Source organism: Protopterus annectens, chromosome 13.part0 (genome assembly GCF_019279795.1).
Source record: "Protopterus annectens isolate FY-2018-M chromosome 13.part0, PAN1.0, whole genome shotgun sequence".
In the NCBI taxonomy this organism is placed as follows: domain Eukaryota; kingdom Metazoa; phylum Chordata; order Ceratodontiformes; family Protopteridae; genus Protopterus; species Protopterus annectens.
In genome coordinates this window covers 408954967-408981405 of record NC_056747.1, presented here as the reverse complement: position 1 = coordinate 408981405, position 26439 = coordinate 408954967, and the positions used below count along the sequence as shown (strand labels likewise).

General features: G+C 42.6%; 1 protein-coding gene across 1 annotated transcript in view; it reads right to left on the bottom strand.

The window, feature by feature from the left end:
• The window catches only part of DERL2 (derlin 2), a 352209-nt gene that overhangs the window by 252561 nt on the left and 73209 nt on the right, over positions 1-26439 (bottom strand). The window contains exons 3-5 of the mRNA XM_044054041.1: positions 17514-17596; positions 5848-5856; positions 3365-3398 (exon numbers count right to left, since the gene is read on the bottom strand). Of these exons, the coding sequence (XP_043909976.1) occupies positions 3365-3398; positions 5848-5856; positions 17514-17596 (126 nt within the window). The remainder of the gene's footprint in view (positions 1-3364; positions 3399-5847; positions 5857-17513; positions 17597-26439) is intronic.

Here is a 26439-nt window from a genome sequence, read left to right as displayed (position 1 = left end):
TATTTTGCTTAAAATTTGTTTGTTCAGAACTTGTAAGCACTAAATAAGCTACTAATTTACTATAAGCACTCAACCTTCCTCATTACCTAGAGGAAAACAGTTTTTGTACTTACTTCTCTCACTTGTACTCACTTTCCTCACTTATCTAGAGGAATAGTTTTTTATTCACGCATGTCCAAGGGTGAGCTCCCAGTGTTCTGTCCTGTCCATCTGATGAATATGGGCATTTTGAGGCAATGTAGAAATTGCCTCATGTACACAGACAACCTCTCCTCCTACCACCCCAACACTACAACCTGTGAGAGATGCACTTATCTAGCCAAACTGGAGGTAAAGCGCTCTCCAACCAAGACTGAATTTGACAGTCATGAGGAGAAGGTAAACATTTGCACCACACATCACATAGTATCACTAAATCTACACCAAAATCCACACATAGTAACTCAAAAACATTCGCGCAGGCTCTCAATAATCTGTCTAAGCAACAGAGACCTCCAAAGCAGAAACGCAAGCAACCTCCATCCCCAAACACAACCCAAATGACACATAGCCCACAGACTCAGTGTGTCACTTAATCACAACCAATAAGGCAAAACAATGTACCCAACACACTAGTCATAGGTGACTCTATAGTCAGGCACAATGATGTCCCACTCAGTCTAAACAAGGAGAAGGTTACTGTCAGCTGCCTGTCGGTTGCCAAGATTCGCCACATAACCCACGCACTCAGATCACTCCACAAGTACAAATATGACTGTCATTGTCCATGTTGATGTTAATGACCTGAGAAGTACCTCCCTGGACTACAATGAAGAGACATGGAAGAGCTCTCCGATCTTGTAGCCCAAGCAGGTATGACCCTAGCCCTGAGTAGCATTCTGCCATCGCTCAAAATGATACCGCAGTAAAAGGACAAAATGATAGACTTCAACAATTGGCTAAAGCTTCTGGTGTCATTCTAAGGGGATCCAGTATCTGTCTGCTTGGGATGACATGGTCAACAGACCACAATGCTTCGCCACAGATGGCCTGCACCTGTCTCCTCTGGGATTCCAGACACTGGCTAAGGCTCTTGCTGCCCCTATAATGCTTTTTTTAGGCAAGGTTCAAATAAATTCACCACCGTAACAGGAACAGGCAAGCAAAAACTGAGGGTAATGCTACTCAATGCTATAAGTCTAAATCTCTCGAGGCACTCACCTCGAGGCACTCACCTCGAGGCACTCACCTCGAGGCACTCACCTCGAGGCACTCACCTCGAGGCACTCACCTCGAGGCACTCACCTCGAGGCACTCACCTCGAGGCACTCACCTCGAGGCACTCACCTCGAGGCACTCACCTCGAGGCACTCACCTCGAGGCACTCACCTCGAGGCACTCACCTCGAGGCACTCACCTCGAGGCACTCACCTCGAGGCACTCACCTCGAGGCACTCACCTCGAGGCACTCCTTAAAATGGAGAACATAGATATCTGTGCAGGGACTGAGACATGGTTCAAGGCTCCAGAGAGCACCCCTGCACTACCAGGCTATAACTCATACCACACTTTTCAGCCATGTAACCTGGACCGAAACACCAAAGGCGGAGGTGTGTCCACATTCATTAAGGATGCTCAGCATAATGAATCTGAGGTTATTCAAGTGCAACTAACTCTGGGCAAAACTGCAATTCAAATTGTAGCTTGCTACAGATCCCCCACCATGCCCCAGGATTCCCACTCCTCTTTTCTTGATGTAATGGAAAATATTAGGGTTCAACCAAACACCCCAATAATGGGCAACCTCAACTACCCCACCATTAACTGGGAAAACTACTTGTGTACCAACTACTTAGCGCAACTCTTTCTGGAATTCATAAACTCCAATGCCCTGGATCAACTTATCCACACCCCCACCAGGGGGCTACAATATCCTAGACCTAGTCATTACCAACATGAGTGACCGGTGTTACACACCTGAAGTCACCTCCTAGTTGGTCCGATCCGACCATAAGCTAATCACCCTTGATAACCACATCCCGCCCCCACCCCCCATTAAGTAAACCATGGTAAAAAAATCTCTCCAAAGCCAACTTCATGCTTCTTAAGACAGAAGTGGTGAACTTCATGACACCCATGCAGATGGGCAATACAGTTACAACTGCTGAATCCTACACAAATGCACTCTATAAGCACTTACACGAGTGCATGGATTGTGCTATCCCAAACAGAACCAAGACGCTATCCTCCAAAAAAAGGAAGCCATTCTGGTGTTCCCCTGCCATAAACAAACTCTGCAACAAAAGGAAGAAACTGTTGTAAAAGAGAGTAAAATCCCATGAATGGAGGAGCTCCCTGGTCAGCCTCAGTAAGAAGCTGAGATCCCTTATAAGATCCTCCAAAGCTAGCTACGAAAACAAAAATCGCCACTAATTCTAAGGACAGCCACGAAGCATTCTAGAGCTATGTCAAGAATCTCAATGGCAATACCCAGATCTGCTCTGAGTTACGGCACACAGGCATGAAAATTACAGAACCAACTGATATTGCCAACATCCTGGCAGATAGGTTCAGTGCTAACTTTACCCCACTCACTCCCTAAAGGGCCCATAGTTATACAGGAAGAATGCAGAGTCCCTGTAATCACAACTACGCAGGTAAAAGCTGCACTCTCTAAAAGCCAAAAACACAGCATCCATGGGACCGGACAACATCCCAGGCTACGTTTTACACGAACTTCATAGGTTAGTACTAAGCTAACTGTCCTTGTGAGCCATTTTAAGCCTGGTCAATTATCCCTTGTGAGACTCAAACCCGGCACCTTGTGTTTGTAAGGCAAACACCTTAACCATTAGGCCACCCTCCCAACCCCAGAACGAACTGGCTCCCCACTCAAGCACCACGTTCAATAATAGCCTCGCATCAGGCTTTGTGCCCACTGAATGGCACACAGTAACAGTTATCCCACTCCACAAAGAGGGAGCCACCACTGATCCCAGGAACTATCGACCTGTTAGCCAGAGTCTGGTCTGCAAGGCCATAGAATGTATCATTATGGAACTCAAAGACACTGGTAACCTCCAAACGCTGGATCCCACCCAGTTCGGGTTTAAGAAAGGCAGATCATGCCTCCTGAACCTGATCGACTTCTTTGAGGCAGTCACCAAGGCCATAGACAAGGGTAAGGTGGTTCACACAGCCTATCTTGACCTCGCCAAGGCTTTAGACTCCATCCCCCATTCTGGAATTATAGCTAAACTCACTAAACTAGGTATAAATCCCTACATCACAAGATGGGTTGCCAACTGGCACACTGACAGAAGCCATACTGTAAAAGTTGCAGACTCCAAATCTGACCTCAAAGCAGTGACAAGTGGAGTACCACAGAGTTCCGTCCTCTGACCTCTCCTGTTTGGTATCTACTTCTCTGAAGTACAGACTAACACAGAAGGACTCTGGCTAACGAAGTTCGCAGATGACTGCAAACTAGGAGCCAGTCAAGTCCCCAAATGATGTGGACATCCTACAGAAGGGCCTCGCTAAGACAGATGCCTGGTGTCTGAGCCATGGCCTCAAGCTCAATGCCAAAAAGTGGAGCGTCATCCCCTTTTTTTAAAAAACTCTGTATCCATGAGCTACCACACAGGCAGCAATCCACTTAACGCCGAATGCGTGATAAGAGACCTTGGGACCCAGGTGGACAGTAGTCTCTCCTTTGATAGTCACACCACCACAGTAGTCAGGAAGTCCTTCTACGTTGCACACCTAATCATAAAAGGGTTCTCATCCAGGGAAAAAAAAAAAAAAAAGGGGTCATTGTTCCCCTCTACTCGACACTCATTCGACCCATTATAGAGTACAATGCCTCTTTTGGAATGTACCTTACAAGACATCTGCAGCAGCTGGAAAGGCCACAGAAGTACCTCACAAAGAGGATTACTAGCCTTAAACAAATGCCCTACACGGACCGCCTCAAAAAACTCCAGCTTTACTCCATAGCATATTGCCTACTCCGAGGTGAACTCGGCCTAACATATAAAGCCATGTCAAACCCAGAGCTGTGGACATGCAACACCTAAAGAAATCCCAGTCCCTCAGAGCTACACGCTCTAGGGACCTAAATCTTGTCACCACAATAAACGGGACATGCTGGAGGGATAGATTCCTGTCCCAGAGACTTCCCAGAGACTTCCCATACTCTGGAACAGGCTACCTGTCCCAGAGACTTCCCATACTCTGGAATAGGCTACCCATCTATGTCAAGCAAAGTTTTTCATTAGCACTCAATAAAAATCTTGAGTGGATAGGAAATGGGAAATGCACCCCGGTGATCACTTCTGTCTCTGCTCAACAGTGGCACAGGAAAATAACTTTCTAGGGTGGCGTAAGCCAGGGAACCTTGTTGGCTAGGCTTACGTAGGCCCTTGGGCCGATAGGCTACAGCTTGATGTTGTCAAAAAGCTCAGGATGCAGTCATTGGGAGTTAAAAGTACAAACCTCTAGACCTCCACTGGAATGAAGTTAGAAAGGCAATGAAAGCTCAAGAACATACAACATGGGAAAGGAGACTGTCGATAGGGAGGACTGCAATTAGGAGTATAGAGAATAGGCAAGAGTGGGCTGGATTTTACTATGGGAAGCTGACAAAGGAATAAGGTACTGGGAACAAAGAGGGAAAATTAATAGAATAGGAAGAGGCAAAGAAGACATTTGGACTGCAGGCAGGTGCCTACCTTCCTTATCAGTGATTGCTCCAGCATAGACAGAGAAAGGAATAGGGGAATCTTAAATGAAAGATATGCGTTAGTTGAGTTTTTAACTGAAACTAGAACAGAAGCTGTTTTAAAAGGGATATTTACTAGGACATATGAACCATTGCATGACGAACCAGGAGAAGGGCAGAAAAGGCTGGGGAGAGAGATTAGATAAGTAGCTCACAAAGAAACAATGGGAGTACATATGCTTGGCTCCGAAATATGCAAAAAAAATCTGAAAGATTTGGGATCTCTGGAAGTGTTTGTACAGATACTGTTATATGCCAAGCAGACTCGAAAGAATTATTCCTCGGGTAGAATGGCAAATGCTGGAGGTGCAATGGTGAAAAAGAGGTACCTGGCAGCATATATTCTCAGAGGATAATTATTAGCTAGCACACTAAAAATTCCTTACAGATTACTTTGTCAGGAAAACTCATTTGCTTGCCCAGTATAATTAAGAAAGTGATTTTTTTGAGCTAGGATACAGGATTTGAATTTCCTAGACATTGTAAGGGGTTAGTTTTTTTTTTTTTTTTTCTGCAGCCACCAAAATTAAACTTATCACTGGAAAATGGAAATCAAAGTCTAATCCAACTGTATTTGAAGTAGAGATAAGATAAAAGAATAGGCATTAGGAGCTTAAAAAAAAAAAAAAAAAAGGAGAGTAAATTACATGGAAAAACTGGAAATTGTGGGAATACATGCAGAAAATAAAAAGCTTTGGAGGATGAATGAGGTTTAAGAGATGGCTGGTACTGAACAAATATGTTAATGATGCTTATATGGTACAGAACAATATATGATGATGTGTTTGCAATTATGACCTTGTTAAAAGTACAGTTGTGTACCTACCATAAAGATGTTAGAGTGTATACACTGCTGCAGTCATTACACTTGGGTTATCCTGCCGCCAGGCGGTCCCCAGTCTGCCTGAGTTCCAAAGTCTTGGTCCAGCATCTGTTGCTGTCGCCTCCTTACTGACGTCAGTGTGACAGGGGTATACAAGATGCAGCCGACGCCATTTCCTTCAGTTATTCTTGCCCCAGATGTCAGGTGCCCCCCTAAATAGGTAGGCAATTCAAATTGCTAATAAAACATACATAAGAAAAGCAAACGACAACTTTCAGCTAACAGCAAATACTCCCCGTAGGTAGTAAAGCGTAGAAGACATAGGTACGTACCAACAACTAAGAGGGAAAGGAGGGAGGGTAACCTGGACTGCAGCAGTGTATACACTCAAACCTCTACATTTATGGTAGGTACAAAAAGTACAGTTTTGTACCTACCATAAATGTAGATGTCCGATAGATATGCAACTGCAGTCATAACATATGGGTTGTCCTGCCTCAGGCAGCCCTTCGGTCGGCCGGATTCCAAAGTCTGGGTCTGACGTCGGCTGATGTCGCATTTCTCTCGGACGTCAGAGCGGCTGGAGTACATAAGCATCAGCCGACGCCATCTTCTTCAGTGTTTCTTGCCCCAGATGCCAGGTGCCCTCCAAGGAGGGCTGTAATCAAATTGGAAGACAAAAATAGGTTTCCAGACAATAAATAAGCAATAAACAGATACACCATAACAGATATCCCCAGCCAAGGATAACAGGGAGAGGAGTGGACCCAAGGCATAGAGGGGAAGGAGGGAGGGAAAACCCGATTGCAGTTGCATATCTATCGGACATCTACATTTATGGTAGGTACAAAACTGTACTATGTCCTTCAAGAATGCAACTGCAGTCATAACATATGGGTTGAATACCATAGCTTAGAGCTGGGGGAGGTGGTATGCCCTAAGAAAAGGATGGTGTAGCTATCAATCCCTGCAGGACTGCTGAAGCAAAGCCTGCTCTGGATCTGGAATATAAAGGGAGGTTGTAGTGTTTGGAAAATGTATGCCCGGAGCTCCATGTAGCAGCTTCTAGAATGTCTTTTGTAGGCACCCCTCTTAAAAAAGCTGTAGAGGTGGCTGTAGCTCTGGTGGAGTGTGGTCTGACATTGGCTGGCACACTCTTTCCATGGAAGGAATAACAGAATCTGATGCAATGTCCAATCCATTTTGAAATTGTCTGTTTGGAAATTGCTTTTCCTTGTACTCCAGGGGCGTAAGCTACAAAAAGCTGATCAGACTTCCTACTGGTCTTGGTTCTGTCTAGGTAGTAGCGAAGTTGTCTGTGTATGTCCAAGGTATGTAACAGTCTTTCCGCTTTGTTCTCAGGATTGGGAAAGAAAGTAGGCAGGTGAATTGCTTGATTTAAAGAAACCCTAGATACCACTTTTGGCAGAAAGGTAGGGTTGGTTCGTAAGGAGACCCTGTCTCTGTGAAAAGTTATGAACGGTGGTATTGCCATTAAGGCCTGTAATTCTGAAACCCTTCTTGCTGAGGTAATGGCCAGCAGGAAAGCTGTCTTCCAGGAAAGAAATTGTAAATCCACAGAAGCTGCTGGCTCGAAGGGAGGTAGAGTCAATTTTTCTAGGACAAAATTGAGGTCCCAAGCTGGTACTGGTGCCTTTCTTGGGGGCTTTATATTCTTGATTCCTCTAAGAAATTGCCTTAAAGGATGTGAAAACACAGGTGGATCAGTGTTGTATCTAGCCGAGATAGCTGAAGCATGTATTTTTATGGAAGAGTATGAGAGTCCTTTATGCAACACATCTGCCAAGTATTCCAGAATGAGAGGAATGCTCAAAAGTGATGCATCATGACCCTTGTTGGTATTCCAAATGCTGAATCTCTTCCATTTGGCTGAGTAAGCCTTTCTGGTGGATGGTCTGCGGGCTTCTGTTAGTATCCGCTGAACTTCCTTGGAGAGAGGTAAATTGAGGTTATGGGATTTCCCAAGCTGTTAGCTGTAGCGTCTGGATGTTGGGATGAACTGTCCTGAAGTTGTGTTGAGTCAAAAGTTGGGGCCATTGTGGAAGGGCCCACGACTTGTTGTGACATATGCTCCGTAGTAGTGGGTACCAGTGTTGTCTTGGCCAGTCTGGAGCTATTAGGATCCCCTTCGGCTGTTCTGCTTTGATCATTAACAACACTGTGGTCATCAGTGGCAGAGTTGGAAATGCATAAATTATCAGGGAGCTCCAGTTGAATGAGAGGTCATCTATTTTCCATGCTTGTGGATGATATGTCCTTGAGCAGAACTTTTGTAGGTGATGATTATGGTGGGAGGCAAATAGGTCTACGTCCGGCCTGCCCCATGTCGAGGTGAGTCGTAAAAAGACGTCTGGATGTAGCCTCCATTCGTGGGGGTCTAGGAAATTCCTGCTTAGACTGTCCGCCAGAACATTGTCTTTGCCTGGAACAAACTGGGATTGTAACTATGTTTAGACCCAGTGATTTTTCCCAAAGATTCATTGTCAGTCTGCAAAGGGGGTAAGAATGAGTGCCCCCCTGCTTGTTTATGTACCACATCACAGTGGTGTTGTCTGTCCGTATTAGTAGGTGGCCTTGTTGAAGTTGTTGTGCAAAGGCCTCGATGGCATGCATTACTGCTAGCATTTCTTTTTGGTTGATATGCAGATGTGTTTCCTTTGGAGACCATTGCCCTTGAATACATCTGCCCTCCATGTGCGCCCCCCATCCAAGGTCTGAGGCGTCTGTGGTCATGGTCTGTGTTATCTGATGTTTTTTGAATGACATACCTGTGTTTGACTGGCTTACTGTGGCCCACCATAGAAATTCCTTTTGAAGACATGGAATGAGTGGAATAGTTGCTTCTAGGTTGTTGCTGTGTTGAGACCATAAGCTTTTTAAGTACCATTGAAGCTTTCTCATGTGAAGTCTTGCTAGTGGAACCAGGAGAATGCTGGATGCCATGTAACCCAGGGCCTGTAGGAAACTCCTTGCAGTCATCTGGGTGAGCTTTGCTAAACTTTTGAAGTAATGGGTTAACTTCTTTTGCTCGTCTTCTGTCAGGTAAGCCATTTGAGAAGCTGTGTCTAGTTTGGCTCCTAAGAAGGTTATTTGCTGGGATGGCTGAAGTTTTGACTTTTGAAAGTTGACTGTGTATCCCAGAGCCTGTAGCAAGTGTATGACATAATTCAAGTTTTTTGTCAAGGTTAGTTTGTTGTCCGCTTGTATGAGGCAATCGTCCAGGTACGGGTAGATTTGAATCCCCTGGAGCCTGCAATGAGCAATTACTGATGCCAGGCATTTCGTGAATACTCTGGGTGCAGTAGATAAGCCAAATGGCAATGCTGAGAATTGATAATGCTCTGGCCCTGCAAGAAATCTGAGGTATCTTCTGCAGCTGTGTCTGATAGGGACATGCAGGTATGCCTCCTTGAGGTCCAGAGTAATCAGCCAAGACCCCTTGCCCAGCATGGGAAGGAGTTGCTGTAGAGTCAGCATTTTAAACTTTGGTACTATGAGAAAAGTGTTTAAAGCGGACAAGTCCAGTATTGGTCTCCATCGAGTTTCTTTTCTTGGAACAAGGAACAGTCTTGAATAAACCCCCTGACCTTGTTCTTGTTGTGGAACTTTTTCTATTGCTTTGATCTGAGCAAGCAGAGAAATTTGCTTGATAGCCTCTGCCCTCTGATTTTGTGGAAGGTTTGGCATGCCCTGTTTTCTTGGCAAGGTATGAAAATGGAACCTGTAACCGTGGTCTATAATGTCCAAAATCCATTTGTCTTGTCAGTTTGTGCCAATTTTTTGAAAACAAAGATAACTTTCCGCCCAAAGGAGCTTCTGTTTGCTCCTTGGTTAGCGGAACTAGAGGAAAGTCATTGAGATTGTCCCTGCAGGGCAGGAGAAACCCGTGTCACTTCTTTGGTTTGCTGGTTGCCATAGTTGTCCCCTGTAGGATCCTCTGTATTGCCATAGTTGTCCCCTGTAGGATCCTCTGTATTGCCCTCTTCCTCGGGCACGCCTGTTTTTGCCCCTTTGAAATCTTTCAGGATTAGGAAAGGACCAGTTTTTAGAAGGCCAGTTCCTGCTGAATCTGGGCGCCTGAACCTGGAGGAAATCTTTGACTGTCTGAACTGACTTGGCTTTTTCCTCAATGGACTTTAACAGATCTTTAGCATTAGCACCAAAAAGCTTGTTCTTTTCCAAGGGTGCGTCAAGAAGTTTTGCCTTAACATGATCTGGTAAAGGTTGTTCTTTTAACCATGCATGTCTACGAATGACCGCCCCTGTCATAGCTGCCCTACATGAAGCCTCCAATGAATCATATCCACACTGTAGAAAGTGATTGCTAACCTGCTGAGAATTAGGAAGTCTTTGCAGGAGGCTGTGCATATCTAAAGGTTCAGGAGAGGCCAATCTTTTCTGTAAATCATCTAACAGGAAATCCTGACATTGAAACATGTGAGAGAGACAATTGAGAGCTCTCATAGATAAAGTAGTGGAGGTGTAAACCTTCTTCCCCCATCTCTCTAAGGACCTTGCTTCCCTGTTGGAAGGCAAAGGGTTTTTGGAGGTGGTAGCTGAAAGCCCTTTAGGCCCCTGGGAAATTGTTTCTAAATCAACAGCATGGGCCTTAAAGAAATGAGAATGGGTTTCTGGGACCCTATAGTATCTGTCAGGCTTGACAGGAGCAGGAGGAAGAGTATCAGGGGTAACACTGGAGTCGGAGTATAAATCATCCAAAACATCAAGCACAGGAGGTATAGCTAAGGGTCTGTGTTGGGGCTTTTTAAGGAAGGTTCAAAGGCACTTTCTGGAATCTGAACATTACTGGCCTTGCCACTTAAAATGCTCCCTCATGGAATGCAGAACTTCCCCAAAAGAAATATCCTCAGGAGGGGAGGCCGAGGGAATGGAGTCCTCTGCATCTGAATCCTCATAGGTCTGGAAGGGCTCTTCCTGGCTTTCGGAGTGAACAGAGTCCTCAGAATCTTCATCTGAAGGAAGAGGGTCAGAGAGTTCAACCCTGGGCCTCTTATCAGGAGGAGGCTGGGATCCTCTCTCAGGATGGGCCTGGGAACCTCTGATCAGGGAAATTAAATCTGCGGCCATAGACATGATTTGAGTTTCAGGAGTAGGCTGAGGCTGAGGTAAGGTTTTAGCAGTAAGATGCCTGGACTTGCTGGCTGCCTTAGCACGTGTGTAGGCCTTGATAGACATGGACATGGGAGGCCTAGCCGCTCCACGTGCAGGAGTGACCTTATCAACAGCAATGGTCTCTGGCATTTCCTCGGTTTCAGTATCCGGAGGAAAATCAATAACTGGCGGAGTGGCCTCCAGTATCGGAGGTATCGGTAATGCGGTGTTTTCGGTTCGGAGCGGTGGAATAACTACTTCAGAGGGAACCGGGGCACTCGCGGTTAGTTTTGGCGTGGTGTCGGTGGAAGACGCGGGCCGAGGATGTCAGTCCCAGTCTTTTCGTTTCTTAGGAGTCTGCGTTGTCGGTTGTTCCGGCGGCATTGTATAATCAAATTTTTCGCCAAAAAAGTCTTCAGCGAACTCCGCCCGGCGCCTGAGTGCGCTTATTGAAGCGAGCACAGGCGGCACAGGCCGAGACGTCGTGGTCTGGGCCAAGGCAAGGGAGGCAGTAAGAGTGGAAATCCTTATGAGGTATTTGTTTACCACAAGACAAACAATTATTTACTTTCAGTAATTTCTGACATCAGCTGAGGCAAGAAAAGGTCCCCAATGGGGTACTTAGCTTTTTTGATGACTTCGGTTTCGAAGAATACAGGAGCTGACCGACCGGCACTTGTGAACTGCTTCTGCTTCGGACACTGCGTGGCAAGAAAGACTGAAGAAGGCGTCGGCTGATGCTTATATACTCCAGCCGCTCTGACGGAGAGAAATGCGACATCAGCCGACGTCGGACCCAGACTTTGGAATCCAGCCGACCGAGGGCTGCCTCAGGCAGGACAACCCATATGTTATGACTGCAGTTGCATTCTTGAAGGACATCTGTACTATGTTCATAGTGTTACACTGCTGCAGTCATTACACTTGGGTAGAATCCCAAAGCTGAGGTAGGGTGGCTGGTTCTATAAAGCATTAGGGGTGGCTATAAGGACCTGCAGCACTGCAGTGGCGAAGCCAGCTCTGGATTTAGAGTATAGAGGCAGATGGTAAAGCTTGGTGAAGGTATGTACAGAACTCCAAGTTGCTGCTTCCAAAATATCTTTGGTAGGTACTCGTCTGAGGTAGGCAGTTGAAGTGGCTGTTGCCCTCGTGGAGTGAGATCTAATGCTGCTAGGTACAGGTTTCCCATGGTGTGTATAGCAGAAACGTATACAATGTCCTATCAGTCTGTTTTGAAATGGCTTTTCTCTGTGCTCCTGCAGCATATGCTACCAATAATTGCTCAGATTTCCTGAAAGCTTTGGTTTTGTCCAAGTAGAAGCGTAACTGCCTGTAAATGTCCAAGGAATGCAGTAGTCTCTCCCCTTTACTCTGTGGTTTTGGATAAAAATATGGCAAATGAATAGTTTGGTTTAGAGCCACACTAGAAACCACCTTTGGCATAAACGTAGGGTTAGTTCTTAAAGACACCCTGTCCTGGTGGAAAATGAGGAAAAGTTCTACTGCCATTAGTGACTAATTCTGAAACTCTTCGTGCTAATGTTATGCCAGGAGCAGAGCAGTTTTCCAAGAGATATATTTTAATTCTGCTGGGTTAGCTGGCTCAAAAGGAGGTAAAGTTAATTTCTGCAAAACAAAGTTGAGGTCCCAAGTTGGAGTAGGTGCTCTACAGGGCAGTCTTATGTTTTTAGCCCCTCTGAGGAACTGTCTTAGCAAAGGATTAGAGATAATTGGTGGATCAGTGTTGTAATGAGCAGAGATGGCAGAGGCGTGGATCATGATGGATGAGAAGGAGAGGCCTTTGTCAGGCATCTCAGTTAAATATTGTAGTATCTGAGGAATGTTTGGGACATGAGGGTCAAGGCTGTGAGCTTGGTTCCAGGCACAGAATCTCTTCCATTTATCCAAATAGGCTTTCCTGGTACTAGGCCTTCTGGCCTCCAGAATGACATCCATAACAGCTTTGGAGAGTGGCATTGCTTGCTTGACTAAGGAATCTTCCATGCAGCTAGGTTTAAAGTCTTTATCTGGCTGTGTAGTATCCGATTGTTGTGCTGAGTCAGCAGACGTGGGATTTGAGGCAAAATCCAGGGTGGTCCTTGTGCCAAGTTCTTTAAGATTGCTGGTACCCAATCAGGATAATCTTTGGCTCTTCTTGCCTGGCTTTTATGAGTACCTTTGGCAGGAGAGGTAGTGGTGGGAAAGCGTATACTTGTAGGTTTTTCCAGCTGAATGAGAGGGCATCCACTTTCCATGCTTGTGGATGGTAACTCCTTGTGCAGAACTTCTGTAGCTGGCAGTTTATTGGGGGATGCAAACGTATCTAGGTCTGGGCTCCACCATTTTTGTGTTATCATTCTGAATATTTGTGGATTCAATTCCCATTCGTGAGGATCCATGACGTTTCTGCTCAAGTCGTCTGCCAGGGTGTTTTTCTCTCCTGGCAGGAATTGTGCTTGCAGATGAACTTGATAGTTTAGAGCTGTGTTCCACAAGGTCATGGCTTGCCTGCAGAGGGGGTAGGAGTGAGTGCCCCATTGCTTGTTTATGTACCACATAACTGTAGTGTCGTCTGTCTTTAATAGTAGTTGTCCTGGATGCAGCAGGTCCTTGAAGGCTATAAGGGCATTTTGTACAGCTAGCATCTCTTTTTGATTGATGTGAAGATGCCTTTGTTCTGCGGGCCACTTGCCCTGAATACAGTTGCCTGCCATGTGTGCTCCCCAGGTGTAATCCGATGCATCTGTTGTCAGTGTTTGCCTGGCTGTGGGTTGAGTAAAAGGCTGTCCCTTGTTGAGGTGACAAGCTTGAGCCCACCATTGAAACTCCTGTTGAAGGCAAGGAATTAGTGGTATAACTGTTTCCAAACTTTGACGGTGTTGAGACCATACATTCCTTAGGTACCATTGTAGTTTCCTCATATGCAGTCTGGCATATGGAATTGGTAGTATGCAAGATGCCATGTAACCCAAGGCCTGCAGAATTTTTCTTGCAGGGAGTTGGGTCTTTGTTGCCATCAATTGAAAGTACCGAGTCAGTTGTCCTTGCTTGTCTGGTGTGAGATAAGCCATTTGGGCCGTTGTATTCAAGCTGGCACCCAGGAATATTATCTCTTGTGAGGGCACTAGTTTTGATTTCTTTTTGTTTACTGTGCACCCCAGGCAACTTAACTTTTTTACAAATGCCAGATGCTTTAGAAGAATGTCCTTGCTCTCTGCATGAATCAGGCAGCCGTCCAGGTATGGATAAATTTGAATTCCCTTATGTGTGCAAAATGCAATTATTGGTGCCAGGCACTTTGTGATGACCCTGGGTGCAGTAGACAAGCCAAAGGGCTGTGCAGAGAATTGATAGTGCATTGAACCAGCTATGAATCCGAGGTATCTTCTGCAGTTTTGTCTGCTAGGGACATGCAGGTATGCCTCCTTGAGGTCCAATGTCACGAGCCAAGCTTTATTGCCCAGCATGGGAAGCAGCTGCTGTAGTGTCAACATTTTGAATTCCGGAACATCCAGGTAAGCGTTTAGAGAAGAAAGGTCCAGAATGGGCCTCCAGGCTTTGTCCTTCCTGGGAATCAGAGTCTTGAGTAAAATCCTTGTCCTTGCTCCTGTGGTGGTACCTTTTGAATAGCTCTCATATCCACGAGTGCTGTAATTTGTTTTTGAGCCTCTGCCCATTGATTTGGTGGCAGATTTGGCATTCCTTTTAACCTTGGCAGAGTGTGAAAGTGGAACCTGTAACCTTGAGATACAATATTGAGAACCCATTTGTCTTTGATGATCATATGCCAATTGTGATAGAAAAGTGCCAGTTTTCCTCCCAAGGGGGCTGCCAAGAGAGAGTTATTTGGCAGCTGTAGTGGGAAGTCATTGGGGCTGCTTTTTATATGGTTGGGGCCTGCTTCCCCTTCTTTCTGGCCTGATGCAACCCATTGTCGAGGCCTGTAAGGACCTTTTGGCTGACCTCTACCTCTTGGACGTCTGTATCTGCCCCTTTGAGGTCCATCTGTAACTGGAAAGGACAGATTCTTAGTTAGCCAATTTCTGCTAAATCTAGGAGGCTGAACCTGTAAGAAATCCTTCACCGTTTGCATAGATTTTGCCTTATCCTCCATTTTCTTTAATACCTCTTCTGCCTTTACTCCAAACACATCCTGCTGCAAAGGTGCATCCAATAATTTTGCTTTAACATGATCTGGTAACGCATGTTCTTTTAACCAAGCATGTCTTCTAATGACAGACCCTGTAACTGCTGCTCTACAGGAGGCCTCTAAAGAATTAAAACCACATTGCAAAGTATGTTTTCCCACCTGTTCAGCTGCATGCAATAAATCCTGCATTTTATTAAAAGTAGGAGGATCTGAATCTCGAAGCAGTTTTTGTTTCAACTGAAACAGTAAAAATTGCTGATATTTTAGCATGCGAAACTTGCAATTTAAGGCTCTCATTGCTAAAGTTGCAGACGTATATACTTTCCTTCCCCATCTGTCTTAATGCTCTGGAATCTGTCAGAGGGAACTGGATTCTTGGCTGATGAGGCCTTAACCCCTTTGGGTCCCTCAGAAATAGTTTCAGGGTCAGCAACAGGGTTTTTGTACAGAAATTTGTGAGTCAGGGACTCTGTAGTATCGGTCAGGTTTAACTGGGGCTGAAGGTAAAGAATCAGGATTTAAGCTGGATTCAGTATACATATCATCCACAATATCTAACACTGGCAGAATAGCAAGGGCTCTGTGTTGAGGTAATAAAAGGAAGTCTCTGAGCTTTTTGTTGGATTCTGAGTAATCCTGGCCTTCCCAATGGAAATGCTCCCTCATGGTATGCAAGGCTTCCCCAAAGGAGTAGTCCTCAGGCGGAGAGGCTGATAGAATGGACTCCTCTGCATCAGAATCCTCATAAGGGGGTAAAGAATATCCTAGGTCTGAGGATGAATCTGAAGAGACGGACACCTGGTCAGATGAGTCATAGCCTGCATCCTGTCTAGGCCTTTTATCAGGAGGGGGATGGGACCCCCTGAACAGAGCGATTAGGTCTTCGGCATTTGTTTCTTAGGCATGGAGGCCTGTACTGGAGAATGCTGTATTTGTTTTACATTTTAAAGCTGGTTTAGACTTGGCAGAGGATTTAATGCTCAACTGAGTAGGTCTGAAAACACCCTCTGAAGCTGCAGGCAGCTCAGCTACTCCGGATCCCTCTGAAGGGTTTGTTTCGGTAGGCTGAATAACTTGTGCACCCGAAGGCCCAGCCATCTCCACGTGGGAGTCAGAGGCGGCATGTGTTTCTACAGAAGCAGTCATCAGGGGCTGCGAAGGCACCTCGCTGAAAACCGGAGAACCAGCGACTGGCCTAGAAGAGGCTTTGTGAGGCTTTGTCAGTTTTGGCCCTTGGATGCCTATCCTTGTCTTTGCGCTTTTTATGTATTCCGGTCGTCGGAAGTTCCGACAGTATGGTATAACTACCAAAATAATGTCGGGCAAAATCAAACCGACGTTTAATAGTGCGTTTGTTAAACCTAGCACAAAACAGACAACCAGTGACGTCGTGGTCTGGGCCTAGGCATGGGATACAATAAGAATGGAAATCCTTATGAGGTATTTGCTTCCCACAAGAAATACACAGTTATTAACTTTTACTGACATCGGTCTGAGGCAAGAAAAAGTTTCCCCAACGAGGTACTTAGCTTTGTAGAAGACTTCGGTTCTGGATTCGGAATGAAAATCTCAGGAGACTGCCGACCGGCACTTGCGAACTGCTTTTGCTTCGGGCACCGCGCGGCAGGAAAGACTGAAGAAAATGGCGTCTGTTGCATCTTGTATACCCCTGTCACACTGACGTCAGGAAGGAGGCGACAGCAACCGACACCGGACCAAGACTTTGGAACTCAGGCCGACTGGGGAACCGCCTGATGGTAGGATAACCCAAGTGTAATGACTGCAGCAGTGTAACACGATGAAGATCATGGTTTCATTACTTTTATATGAATGTAAGCTTGCCTATGTCACTAGTGATAATTAAAGATGTTATATGCACACACACACTTACATACACGTGTATATATACACACACAAAAGCATACAGCATGACATCTTAATTCAAGCCGTGTACAGTTTCAATCACTACTGCACAGCTTCCACTTTTCACAAGCTTAAGCAGGCACCATAAGTCACTATTCTTAAAGCACGTGATTTACACTTTCTCTCGCGCAGCTCTCTGCATGAAATATTAAAGTAAGCCTCTCTGAATAAACATTTTAAGGCATTTATGATGCACTTTTTTGCATTCTGCTCAAGAAAGTTAAATTTCAGTATTTCAGTAGTTCATCAACATGCCACAGACCTGTAGAGCAGCTCTTCCTACTATAACGTGTTGGAGTAACGTGTTGGAGTAGTAATTTTAATAAGTGTTAGCTCTGGGTCAAAAACAGGCACATGACAAGTCTAAAACTCATAACAAAACAATCTTCAATTTCTGAAGCATCCATGTGTAGGTAAATTGCAGGAAATAAGACAAATCACTACAATAGCTTCCTACAGCTGTAAGAAAGGACTCTATGGTACCTGCTCAACTTTTCAGCATATAAACCATAAAACAGACCTGCACCAAATGGGACACAAAAAAAAGGAAATACCAGCCTAATTTAGGCTTTTTAAACACTTCCGAACCAAAACATCCAAGACTGAATTAACATTGTTTTCAGACACTAGTAGCTTGTAACATTAGATTACAGCATCACAACTAACATACATATCTATCTGACCTCCAGTTGCCAGAATACTTCTATTAAGTCACTTCTTACAAAGGATACAAGAAAATCATGTTAAATAAGAAGTTAAATCCAACTGGACCAAAAAACAGGAAGTTTGTGATTATTCTATACACCTAGAAGAGAAAAATGAGTGCACACAAATGACAAATTAGCAATCCACTCAAAAATGATTTAATTTTCACTGGAAATACCCCCACATACATGAAAAAGAACTTAATGAGCCTTATTTACAAGCAAATGACGCTATACTAACCAACATTAATTTTGTTGCTCATGCTGTTATTGTAGAATAGGAATAAAATGGATGTGATAAGTGGACGGACAATTCCTTAAAAGCAACTATCAATATTCATTTTGGTAATCATAAAAATGGTTGTGCTAGAGAGGATGAAGGAGTGTACATTTTTTTTTCAGGAGAGACCAGAAGTTGTACTCGTACTGGCTAGGGAAAATTTGGAATGGGCATTTGTGAAATTCTCCCTAGTCTTTTTAATGGAGGTGGTGCATCTTTGACATCCACTTCAGCTACCAACAACTCAGGCAGATGTGACTGGTTTAAACACCTCGTGTGAAGGAAAGCACACAAGAATGCAGTACCTTCCAAATGCTTCAGTGCAGTTAGCATTTGAAAATAAATTCAAGCACCTAGTGTGGGAACAGAAGCCACAATCTTCTGATCTTCCAAAAGCAGGCAAATGTGCTACCTGTTGAATCAGTGTACATAAACATTACACAATTTAAACCAAAATAAAATCTACGAAAAATATACAACAATGAAATTACTCTCCCAACATACCCCATAATTAATCTCCAAACAACTAATGTGGCAAAAAGTAAACAGACTCCTCCTGTCTTGTTCTAGTAGCAGCTTGGGTAAAAGTTAGTCCATAGCATTTGTCTGAAGATCAGAAGAATTTCCCAAATATCCTGGCCAAACATCCACAATTCAGCTTGCAGTAAATCAAATTTTAACTAGAAAAATGTTCTTTGATCAGAGCACTTAATTAAGAATACTTCTGCAACCAATTAGGCAAATTACATACAAATAACAGTAGCATTTATTCATTACTGTGATGTTTCAAACACCAATAAACAGCACTTAAGCAGTATTTAAACACAAAGCAAACCAAAACTAAAATACTACACTCAGTGTGTAACATGAACTAAAAGCTTTGTTTCTGTTTAAAAAGGCCACCATTGCCTTTATCAGGTTTGGAAAATGGCGCACACACAAAACATGCATCTTTAAACCACTTTTCTTATGTCTTTGTTGTAGGTACTTCTCACAACAAGGGAGTAATTTTTACAAAGGATATCTTGCATGCAGTTTTGTACTCCTTCCTTAAATAAATCTTGCCCTTTACATTTAAAGACCAACATAAATATACAACAAATAACCAAGTTCTGTTAGTATCTGAAGCACTGCAAATTTGGCCTTTAAAACATCACTTATAAACATCATACGTGTTAAAACCTGCAGTTTTTCTTTATTTTTAAAGCCTGAACATAGAAAAAGAAACAAAGTGGTATGATTTTTACAGGCTTCAAGAAAACTTTCTGGAAGGTAAAAAGATATCCAATTTTCTCCCTATAATGGTGACGTACTGAAACAACGTATGTATGTGAAACATTCTTAGGACTCTTACTGACTTAATAGTAAAGGAATGTACCCATAAAATAGTCGAAAGTTAATTATCAAAGAAAAAAAAATGAGAAGGGAGAAATCACACGACTCATCCAACACTGCTAAATGTAGTCCACTGGCACCAGCTGGCTAGCCATACATATCACTTAGCACTCTGATGTCAATGCATGCTGTGTGCGTTTGGCAGGGTGCAGACCAATGCGGAAAAGCCCTGGCAAAATGGAGTAGTCCCATGACAACTTATCTCCTAGGACTTGAGAAGACTGAAGCGAGACTATTGGAATTCACAACTTACAATTTTGTGGCTTGGCTGTAAATGTTCCTCCATATCAATAGCCTATTAACCTATAAATGTATGAACTATAATGTCAAGGATACCCATACGAAACTGCAAGATATTGGCAAGGATCTACATTATTATTTCGGTGAATGAGATGTATTTATTTTCAGAGAAATGTGTGAACCTTAGCAGATGAATTCTGGTCTGCTCAAGTGACAATCACTTCACCAAGCTTCAATGGCACCAGAACAACAAGAGTTAAGTCTTGTTCATACGTTAGGATGATATAGAAATTATCAGAATATTCAGTAGTGACATCTTATTCCATACTGCTATGCAACTACCAAATGTACGATGACCTTTTTGTTATTCACAACAACCCTTTGTCCAGTTAAGCCTGGAATGCAACAAGGGAACATTAGTCCAATACGAAGTCATCCTGTGCAAATAAAACTAGTCAAAGGGTAGATGAACAGAATAGCACACCTGAAACTAATGGATAAAGAGTTTTTGATGACAACTGTGAAATTAACTTTCCCCAGATAAGAAGCTCTGAAAGACCTCAAAATACTAGGGGGGGGGGGGACATACAGACAGAGAGGGAAGGAGAGAACCAGGAAGGGGGGGGGGACGCAGGAGAACTGGAATTGTTAAACTTTCAGGGTTTTTCTAGTAACAGCAAGGAGCATATTTAGATGACACATGGGGGGGGGGGGGATTGTGCACACCTTCAAAGGATTTAATATATTTAAACTATACGGATTTACATATTATAGAATATACAAATGAAGAACACCAAATGCTGTGCGTTTGAAATTTTAATTCTGGTACCTCGGCCTTCGCCTTCTCCTGGAATACCAGAAGGAGAAGGCGAAGGCCGAGGTACCAGAATTAAAATTTCAAACGCACAGCATTTGGTGTTCTTCATTTGTATATTCTATATACTTGGATTTGTGAAGGAATAGAAGAGTTGTGTTTTTTTTTTGGATTTACATATTAGTCATTTCAAATAGTTTATTAAACAATGTAAGTTTGTGCCCACAGTATTTATGAAGTTAACTCACACTGAGTTAGTTATTTACGAGGAAATTTAATTTGGAATTATTTTACCCTTCTGATATGGCAGAGAATGCAAACTTACCACCTCTTAGTAATTTTAAAAGAAATAACTATGTACACCCCTCCCTTAATAGCACACTTGCTATTTTTGAAGGCGGGGAAAGGGAAGTGTACAAACTTAAACAGAAATGCAGGAGATTTAAATTTAACTAAATATGTATGTAAAGTGCTTAAGGAAATTAGTGAGAATGCTCATGTTCAGGTTACGAAATCAGATAAGGAAAGGGGTATTTGTTATTATGGATAGGAATGAATCAGATTTCCAATATGCTGCATGATACTAATAAAATATACTAGTGCATCGTGTAATGCTATTAATATACCTAACAAGGAAAAGGATTTCTTGATGCTGTGCTACAGTGAGCGACTACACTTATCTATAAGATTTACTTAATAAAACACCCTCTTGTTCCAGTTTTCTTTGGGATCCCCAAGATCATAAAGATGTTATTTCACCCCTCTTACAGACATTGTCTCAGTCCAAAATTCGACAATGCAACAGTTAGCCTTGTCACCTCACAACAACAAGAGGTTCTCTGGTTTGATTCTCGGAGTGCCTTCCGTGCAGAGTCTGCAATGTTCTCCCTGCATTTGCATGGGTTTCCTCCCTCATTCTAAGGGCATGACATCAGAGAGGGTTTTCTAAAAAGGCCTCTGCTGAAAACGGGCTCTGTCCCAGTTAGACTTTCCCAGTTAGACTTTCCCAGTACACAAATGTTAAATAAAAATATACTTTAGCTACCTTTGTGGATCAGATACTGAAGGAGTCTCATAAAATATACTGTACATTAGAGATTTATGGGATTTTCTTAAAAAGATACACACATTTTTTAACAAACTGGCTAGTTTTTCTACAATAGATGCTGTGGATTTATTTTCAAGCATACCTCATGAAGACAGTCTCTCCAGCTAGTTCACTCTGCTATTGTGAAACTCAGACTTGGAGGATGGTATTATTAAAATTTTATTGTTGATGTCAGAGCTTATTTTGACTACCTACATCTTTGAGGGAGTTTTTAGGCAAACAAATGGGGTGGCTATGGATGCTAATTGTGCTTCTATATTTGCTAACATGGTTATGTACAGTTGGGAAAAACTGAGTGTAAAATTCAGTATACAGTAATTATTGGTAAATATACCGCCGCTTTTTGGATGTTGTATTTATTCTATGGAAAGGTACCAACTTAAAATTGAGGAATTCCTGACATATTAACAAACGTCTTTTCTGAAATTTACTCATACCCAATCGAAAGATAGTGTGGATTTTCTAGATGTGACCATATACAAGAATTATGCTACAGGAATGTTTTGGTTCAAATATTTATAGGAAACCCTCATGTTCTAATTGTTATGTGGATTTTAAAAGTTGCCACCCCTATCATACCAAGAAAATTTTTAAGGAGAAACTAGGAAGGGCAGTGAGGATGTGCTCTGAATTGACAGCTTTTTGACTGAAGTTGAAAAAATAGTGGATATGTTTCTCAACAGAAAATATCCAGCCCGTTTTTTTTTATTTTTATTTTTTTTTTAAAAGGTTGGGGTACTAGATATGTCCCCTTGTTAGGACTTGTGCACAAGCTCCATGAAGTGAAGGGGGCATTGAACAACCAGGCCAGACATGATTACAATAATTCACTGGTTCTCACCTTTAATTCCTATTCAAACAAAATTAAAAAACATTGTTTATAGTTGGAATATTTTAAAGGCGAATGATGACATTTTTAAGATAATTGGTGGAAAACCCAATTTTCTTTTCAAGACAGTAAGGAACTATAAATATCTTTTTGAGCACACTTTAAAATATTAAAGACCACAGAAGTACCCAAAAATTTGGGGCATGTAAACAATAGCCCTTCATCTTGGAACAATGTATAATTCTTACCTTGCCTTCAAGAACTGTGGCACCAAAGGAGTGGTATATTTGGCCAATTCTACGGTTTGCCCAAATTCTATGCGATGAAGACAAAACTTTTAGAAAAAGGAAATATGAGCATCTGTATGCTATTGTAAAAAAAACAATGTTAATAATGCATTACTTAAGCACACTTTGGAATGCAATTCTGCTAAATTTTGGTTTGGGGCTCCTCAAAGTTGTGCACTATGAGAGTGGAAGCTTCTGGGAACTAAAATTAGAAAAAAAATTGATTTGTCAATTAAAGCTTGGTGCAACCTGCGGCTATGGCTTGAATGAACAAGTTTCTATTGGCCCAGTATTAAAAATTACATCTAATAAAGTTTAGGATGTGTTATTTCACATTACATTTTGTATTTTCATAATTTTTTTTTTTTTTTTTTTTTTTTTGTTTTTACACATATACCATTGTGTCAAGTTTTGTATTCTAATCGACTGCAACTTAAAGTGCTACTGATTAATGCTTTTTTAAAAATAAGTTAGACTGGTGATAGACTCTTCCCTTTGCATATGATAAAATGAGAAAGATATTTAAATTGTGTTTCAAGACTCGCACATGGTTCTGAAAAAGTCCCATCTGTGATATGGACTGAAGTGCTAAACCATGGTTTTATTAATTGCATAAAGTTCTTTTAGTACTCTTGCTTTTGTTTTTGTTCTGAATATTCACGTTATTTTGGTGTGTTGGACTGCATGGCTCGGAACTGTGGACACTACGTTAGCAGTTTATAGATGGTTATGTTAGATACCTCAAAAACAAACAAAACAATGTCCAGCACTGCACAGAGCTAAAAGTACATCATCCACCTACTCGGACCCAGACAGCATAGCCAACCTACTAGTGGAGAAATTTCTCACCACCTTCACTCCCCACCCAGATAACACACCAGCATCTATAAATGCCCTCCCAAATCTACCTAGTCATCTTCAAGGCAAAGGACCAGAACACTGCTTCAATGGGGCCAAATAACATACCAGGATGCCTACAGTCTAGCCTGATAACAGTATCCGAGAAGCCCCTTGCACAGATTCAGTATTAGCCTCCCAACAGGCTATATGACAGACGAATGGAGGACAGCAAGAACTATCCCCTGCAAAAAGCTGGGACACCAAATGACCTAAGTAATTATGGACCCACAAGTCTGACTAGCCTCATCTGCTTGGTTACTGGAAAGATCAGCAAGGAATTACTAAATAAGGACATAGTCCCTACTAATCCTTGACCCACAACAATCTAGTTTTGTCAAGGGCAAGCTCTGTTTACTCAGCCTAGTTGACTTCTACAAAGAGGTTACTGAAGTAATGTACGTGGGTGGTAGGACAGTACACACCATATATCTAGATCTTACAAAAGCATTCCACACCATTCCAGACTACAGTATTGTTAATAAATCACCCAGCTAAATGGCAATCCCTATGCAAATCAATGGGTAACAAGCTGGCAAACAAATTGAACCCAGGAAATTATAAAGTGGGCAGCTTCAGCTCTTCCAAAGGAACCATCACCAATGGTGTAAAACAGGGCTCTGTCCTTGGACCACTCTTTGGCATTTACTTCTTCAAGGTGAAACTCTATGTTAAGGGCTTATGGCTCAACAAGCTTGCTGAGGACTATAAAATGTGCCATTTTTAAATCTCCAGAGGACACCAAGATTCTCCAAGAGGCATTTTCCCATAAAAATAGCCAATGTCAAAAACATGGACTTAAATTAAATGCCAAAAATATAACAGTACCCTTAGGCAAGCATGGCATCCCCCTGGAAATATCATACTGAATACACCCCTGAAACTCGATCCAGTAGTAAGGGACCTGGGAACTGAAAACTGTCCTTCGATCACCATGTATCCACTACTGAAAGATTTTTAATTCTGCAGCTTATTAGTAAGGGTATGGTTTTAAGGTCCAGGGAAGTGGTCATTCAACTATATTTAGCACTGATTAAAGTGCAATGCCCCTTTTGGCATGTACCTGTCAAAACACTTCACACAACTTTAATGCCTACGGCCTTTTCTCACCAAGGAATCTAAGCTCCAAATCATTAGAACTTAGAACTATACTGCCAGTTTCAAAGCTTTGTCTCTATTCTTTGTATCTTACAGGCTGCCTCTCATATTGAATCAACAGATCCCATCGTCTCAGACCTAATGCAAATTTGCAGGTCCAATGGTGGATAAAACAAGTTAGAGAGATCTTAATCTCTTCTACCACATAAATTGAAAATGTTGGAGGGATACGCGTGTCACACAGAATTCCCCTTCTTTGTAAATACTCTTCCTCTCCAAATAAACAAAGTACTTCTCTAACTCTATTCAAATGTAATCTGGATGAATGGGCAGAAAATAGCAAATTCATCCCTGGAATAGCACCCATCCCTTATGGAAAGGGGTAACATGTAGATATTCTGCCTGCTCTGGATTACACAGGCAACAAAAAAAAAAAAAGGAATGCATAACTAGGTTTCTAGAGATTTTGTGATCAAACTATGTACAGGACACTGTTGAAATGGGATCATGTGGCTATACTACAAAATGATCTATTTGATCAACAGCCTAGTATGAACTTATAAACTACTAAAATCTCTGAAAATGCCTTCCATAGGCAGTCTTTGCCAGAAGTCAGGACTGCTGCAGGGTCCTTGAGAAGTGGTTCACGTAAGACTTTGTAGTGGGACCCAAGACAGACCTCCCTGCCCTACAATTCAGAAGACACTTCTGTTTCTGCTGGAGTCTCAGTCTGGTAAGCAAGGACCCATCTAGAAGCCAGTTTCAGTGGAGAACTGATAAGGATTCAACAGCTGACTAATATTTGCCCTTCTTCTGGACTTTTTACAATGGCAAGATGACCCCCCCCCCCCCAAAAAAAATGAAATTCCTCTTGTAAAGAAGCAGCCAGAACCACACTGAAGGTCTTACAAAAAGGAGATCCACAATCAATCCACTTCAAGCAGGACTATAACTATGGCATCAGTGCAATCAAAGCTGCAACAAACATGAAAACCTACCAAGGCCATGGAAAGCATCTTTTCCAGAGCCCTTGACATCTGAACCAGGATGTTACAGCACTACACAAAGCCTAATCTACAAAGAAATGATTAAAACGGGAGCAAATAACATGCAATCCACAGTTCAAAAACCCAGGCTGATACAAGACAAACTCCTTTTGCCAAACCCATCTAAAATGTGGACTCCTTAAATAGCAGGGGAAATGCCAAGATGATGGGATTCTCCAAACCCAATGCTGGGCTGAAGACAAAGAACATTAAGTAAACTAACTCTTCATAACAGTGTATGCTTGACTAGATCATTGTTGCAGTAGCATAAAGCTATACAGGAAGACCACCATGGCTTAGACAGAAAAAGTGGAAAAAGCAGACCAAAAGACACTGGAGAATTAATCTAGCAAATCCTGTTCTGGCTCCACAGAAGTCAATTTTGTAGTTTTCAGTGAAAGTGTGCACAAAGCAACAAGTTGCTGACTGTATAGTATATCCACTCCTTTCCTAAAGACCCCAGATGTAGCTACAGCACAGTGTGTGCCATGACACTTTGGAGGGCTGGGGACATATTACATGGCGAGTACAGCAGAACTGAATAGTTTAAGATAGCCATCAGTATACAGTCTACTTTGAAGCCAGTTGCCCTTTCTTCTTACGTTCAAAAGAAAGAAACAGACAGTTCATCTGACAATCTGTTAATGTTTTCCATTGTCCGGGTAGTATCAGAGTGGTCTGTGGACATCCAGAAAATACATAATTCGCTCATATTTTCCTAGGTTCAGAGAAGAATGCAGGGAGGTGAATAGATCGATCTAAACTATATGCAGAAATCACCTTAGACATGAATGAAGGACTGATCTAAGAGCCACCTTTTCTTTACAAAGAACCTAAAAGGACTGAAGAGACAGGAGTGCTTGCAACTCAATGCTTGGTCTAGCCAAAGTCAGAACAAGTAAAACTTTTCAAAGTAAAAACCTTCAATGAAGAGCTAGATGCAGGTTCAA